At 33.4% G+C, this 5371-nt stretch overlaps 1 protein-coding gene across 2 annotated transcripts in view; it reads left to right on the top strand.

The window, feature by feature from the left end:
* Positions 1-2235: 2235 nt before the first annotated feature.
* Positions 2236-5371, top strand: part of LOC111449665 (probable methyltransferase PMT5) — a 5018-nt gene continuing 1882 nt past the window's right edge. The window contains exons 1-6 of one of the 2 annotated variants that reach the window (XM_023089662.1): positions 2236-2419; positions 2781-3754; positions 3894-4020; positions 4242-4482; positions 4693-4918; positions 5091-5251. In XM_023089662.1, coding sequence (XP_022945430.1) covers positions 3147-3754; positions 3894-4020; positions 4242-4482; positions 4693-4918; positions 5091-5251 — 1363 coding nt within the window. In that variant the 5' untranslated portion in view covers positions 2236-2419; positions 2781-3146. The other variant, XM_023089661.1, reaches the window with a different exon arrangement.

Genomic DNA, 5371 nt, shown 5'->3' with positions numbered 1-5371 from the left:
AATGTAAGCATAATTTTTTAAAGAAAAAAAATATGGATAATTAACTATTTTAATAATGATAATAAATTTATTATTTTTACCTCGTACAATAATTAGTAATTTATCCTCCCTTTTTTTTATTTAAAAAAAAACCATTAATCTAGATATTATGAATTGAGATGATTATAGTCCATATATTTTGGGGGGTTTGTTATCTTTAACATTTTAAAAATAAATTAATATATAAAATAAATCCCCTTTTATAGTAAACCATTTCTCAAGTGTGACAATTTCATATTGTTTTAATTTTTCAATAATTTTTAGAAGACTACAAAATTAGTTATGATTTCTTAAGTTGAAGTTAAATAAATAAATAAAATAAAATTGAATTATCCTACTTAAAAGGATCAATATCATTTTCGTATTTAGAAGTGCTCTAATTTTCCATTATTATCCTTATTTTTATTTTTCATGTTACATCATTTTTTTATATAATTACAGAGAGAGAAAATTATATATTATATATTTAGTCCTGCGAGTCAATTTTCAAATTATTGTGATGTTACTAACTAGTCCCCCCCTCCCCCCTTTTCCTTCAATTTTGTTTTTATTTCACCATAAAATAAATAAATAAATAAATAAATAAACAACAATTACGGAATATTATAATATTACAAATGTGTTCATTCTTTAAAACTGTCTATTATATATTAAATTAAACGTAATGTCAGTATTGTAAAAGACAAAAACGTAATTTTATCTTTTGGTAGTCTTCTGTGTCAATCTCTTTCACTTTTCCTCTCTCAACCATTATTTTCATTCCAATTGTATGTTCTTAAAAAAAAAAAAAGTAAAATATCATATTCTAAACAAGAATATGAAGATAACATAATTGAGAAAAGTTTCAAAAACGTTTTAGTTTGGAGCAATCTTGTGTTCGGTGATCTCTTGAAAAATTTTCTTAGAAGTAAAGTATGCAAGTGAGACTCGTGTTAGTCTATGAAGATAACCTTCACTTTTAGAAGTAGAAAAGCGCTCGGCAAACTGTGAACTGACTCGAGAGGGCAACCACTAAGATAAACAAACATAACAAGAAGGGTGTGGGAGCTCGCCCAGGTCAAGGATCTCTCTGATATCTTTTATCAACAAAAAAGTGAAAGCTATTAGTTGTGGGACGAGACTTCCTTGCCTTCAGCCTAGCCGCCTTGTCTTTTCCCGCCCTTTCAAACTACCTTTCCTTACTTTAGGGCTTGCTTTCCAGCCTTTTGTGGCTTTTGTCACTGATGATCAGTGTTCACAAGAGCAAGATGATTCAATGTCTTATAATATTCAAGCAACCAACATTCTTGTCTGAGAATTTTTTAGGAGGCTCGGACACCTACCGAACCTCCCTAAAGGATGAAACAAGATATGAAAATAGTTGATGCTTTTTCTCGAAATACCGTCATTGCTTCTTCTCCGAGCAAGACAAACATGCAACATGATTACGTCGTAGGAAAATATCAAAGCATGTCTTTACAAATCAAAATTTCAAACCTTAGTTTGAATCTCGAGCATGAAGCATTACAAAAAGTTTCACAAGAAATATATTATTTCTACATTGAATTTTAACACAGGACTTCTTTCAAAATATACCGAGAATAAATGCACCTTAAATGACCCTCGTGAATTTTAGCTCAACCGTAATTAACCTATGTTATCATAGGACTAAATTTAAAAAAAAAAAAATACAAAAAATGTAACCAATACCATAAACTAAAAATATTGAGTTACTTTTTATATATATAAATAATTAAATGTAATAAACAAATATATTTTATTATTATGAGAGACAAAAGCTGCCTCTTAATCTCTGTACATGTGGCATCCAAAGCTTCCTTAAATACATATTTATGACGTCATTATATTATATTATTATTATTATTAGGATAATAAGATAAAAGGTTAACATCAATCAATAAACTGGTTAATGATACAATTAATTAGACAATTTTTTTTTTCTCCAAGCAGTTCATTTATTTATGGGCTTTTCAATTATTATTATTTAATTTTCAATAAAGCATTAATGAAAAGTTAAGCAAGGTTGAGGCATTCAAATCACATCTGAGCCGCAGCTTTTTCTTTTTCTTTTTTTATTAAAATATTTTAAAGGTCACGATTTCGCCAAGTCATTATTGGCTTAAAAATCGCAATCAAAATTCCCATTCTTGAAAGATATTGAGAAAAATATATAAAGCAAAAAGGAGGAAGGGAGTTCATATAATGCCATAAATACACATGCTCCAGTTTAACGGGCACCTAAAAACTAGAATTTCTATTCTGATTTGTTCAGATCGTCTCTTTCTCTTGCTTTTGTGACTCTGAATCTTACTCGGAATCTGCTCAACACGGAGTTTAATGCACCAAAACCCTAATTCCTGTGGCTGGGAAGTGTTTTTTGGTGTGTAATTTCTGTAATTTACTCGATTCTTATGTAATTGTTAATTATTGTGGCTTACTGCTGATTCCTGTGTTTGTGCTTTTGCATTTTTATGTTGGATCTATGTCGATTTTGTTTCCATTTCGGGATCTGGTTTGGTTCTTTGACTTGTAATTGGTAAGTTCTGTATCTTATCTTGTGGTTTCGTCATTTTGGTTTCTTGGTGCCGGAAATTCGGGAAATGGAAGAGGATTATTTCGCATACTTGTTGTTTGTGGAATTTGTTCTGAGATTCAATTTTGCTTTTCTTCTATTGAACGGGATCGTTGCGGTTGTCTCTGATGATAATTTGATTTGATGGATCTTTGACTTATGTTTGTAGGTTGATCCCGCTGCCGACTGTTTGGAAACTGAATTTCTGACCATTGATCGCGTTGGATTGGTCGGTTTGAAGTTTGGTTTGAAGAATTCTTGTGCAATTGGGGTCTGACATTTGCTCATAATCAGTTTATTGGTTTCTGATCCATGATTGTGCGTCCAAGTATAGTGCCTTCGATCTGAAGTTCCCACTAATGAGGGGCTTTTGTATTACTTCCTTATGTTTGTTCCTATAACACTCTGATCTGGTGGTACGTTATGTGACTCATTTGTTTTCAATTGGGAAGGAGCATAAGTAGGTCTTCAATGATTGTTGTGATTGCTAATATTAGTACAAATCTATATAGAAGAATATGTGACATAGTAGGTTATGCTTTATGCTCTGCTTCGAGATTTAAACAGAAGGCGCTTCCCATTTAGAGTGGTTCTGAACTGGATTATTGAAGGTACTTCAGAAATATTGGACATGAGAAGCTCCTGGGTTAATAAAATATCTGTAATCTTGGGCTCCAAACCACCATTCAACTGGTTAATCTTGTGTCTCATCAGCGTGCTTGCATTAATTGTAGTTCTAGGAACGTCTACTTCAAATGTCTTTGATTCAGTTTCTACCACGCCAGTGTCTGACATTTATACTAGTTATAGAAGGCAAAAAGAAAGGGCCGCAATTGATTTGTTTGACTTAAAGTCTCTTTCATTAGCCACGGGTCGACTCAAAGAGTTTGGTCTTTGTGGAAAAGAAAGAGAAAACCATGTGCCATGTTACAATGTTACAGCAAATACGTTAGCTGGATACAAAGAAGGGGAGGAGTATGATAGGCACTGTGAAGTGTCTAGAACAGCAGAGCGTTGCCTGGTTCGTCCTCCTAAAGACTACAAGATCCCTCTGAGTTGGCCTGTTGGTAGGGATATAATATGGAGTGGGAATTTGAAGGTAACAAAAGATCAACTTCTGTCTTCTGGGAGCCCTACCAAAAGGTACTCAACCTCAACTCGAAAACCATGAATCAAGCACTTAGATTTAGAACCACAGCAATTGTTTTACTTTTGTGTTCATGGTTATTTTCATTGATGTTAATATAAATAATTACCGTACTTTTCTAAATAAATTGATCAGGTTGATGTTATTAGAAGAGAACCAAATTTCTTTTCACTCGGAGGATGGTGATGGAGTCAAAGAGTATTCCTTTCAAATCGCAGAGATGATTGGTTTAGGCACTGACTCTGAATTTCTTCAAGCTGGTGTAAGCCTTAATCTCATCTAAAAAATACTGGTTGTTTATCTTCTTCGTGGCAGCAAAATCATGCAGTGAATCAAGTTAAATCTTTATCTTTAAAATTACCCAAATGATAAACGTCATATTAGCTTGTAAATAGTAACCCGTGTTTCAGTCCTTTCAATCCTTTTGTAATTCAGTGCAGTAGACCTATTTAATGTATCAACGGTTTGATATGTCGATTATAGGTACGCTCGATACTTGATATTGGTTGTGGGTTTGGTAGCTTTGGTGCTCATTTAACATCAATGAATGTAATGGTTATGTGCATTGCGACCTATGAGGCGACTGGCAGTCAAGTTCAAATGGCTCTAGAGAGAGGCCTTCCAGCGATGCTTGGCAACTTTATTACAAAACAGCTTCCATATCCATCCTTGTCATTTGACATGGTTCACTGTGCACAATGTGAAATCTCTTGGAACGATAAAGGTAACTCAATAATAAATTTAGACGTAACCTTCTTTTATTTCATGGGTATTTCATTACAGCCTAGATATATTTGGTTGAGTTAGAGACACTTCTAGTGAACCTTTAAGATTAAGAAACAACTATATATGCATGCATTTCAATGCATATATCAGTATAGTTTAATTAACTTAATACTTTATCTTGTTTTGTTGCTTCATGAATGATGGGCAGGTGGGATATTCCTTATTGAAGCCGACCGGTTGCTAAGACCTGGAGGTTATTTTGTTTTAACCTCTCCCACAAGCAAGGCAGTCGGTGGTTCATTGTCTTCCAAGAAGATAAGCATTTTGACACCACTGGAAGAGATTACCCGAAGATTATGTTGGACTTTTTTAGCTCAGCAGTATGAAACTTATATTTGGCAGAAAACTACAGATCCTCGTTGCTATTTATCTGGGTAAGCACAATACTTATTTACCTCATGGCTGACCTTTGAGTTCATTTTCAGTCGGAACCTTCTCTTCTCCATGTTACAATGTACCGTTTGTTTGATTGCACTTGTAATTTTACTGTCGTTGGTAATTGTTGTATAATAATTTAGTAATGATTCAACGTCTTTCTTCTTTTAGCAAGCAGGAAATTGTACCACTTTGTAAAGAAGGGCATGATACTCCATCATATTATCAACCTCTGGTACCATGCCTAAGTAGTACTACCAGCAAGCGGTGGATTCCAATCCAGAACAGGTCTTCCAGTTCTCGTTTGAGTTCAGCTGAACTTGAAGTTCATGGAAAGTATTCTTCCTTAATGGTTCTGTATTGTTTTTTCATGTGAATTTGTAGTTTATTCCAAAACAATTCCATCTTTGACTGAAATCCATGGAAAGTACTTTTTTTTTTTTTTTTTTGTA

This window comes from Cucurbita moschata, unplaced genomic scaffold, assembly GCF_002738365.1.
Source record: "Cucurbita moschata cultivar Rifu unplaced genomic scaffold, Cmos_1.0 Cmo_Scf00011, whole genome shotgun sequence".
In the NCBI taxonomy this organism is placed as follows: domain Eukaryota; kingdom Viridiplantae; phylum Streptophyta; class Magnoliopsida; order Cucurbitales; family Cucurbitaceae; genus Cucurbita; species Cucurbita moschata.
This window is presented reverse-complemented; position numbering and strand designations above follow the sequence as displayed.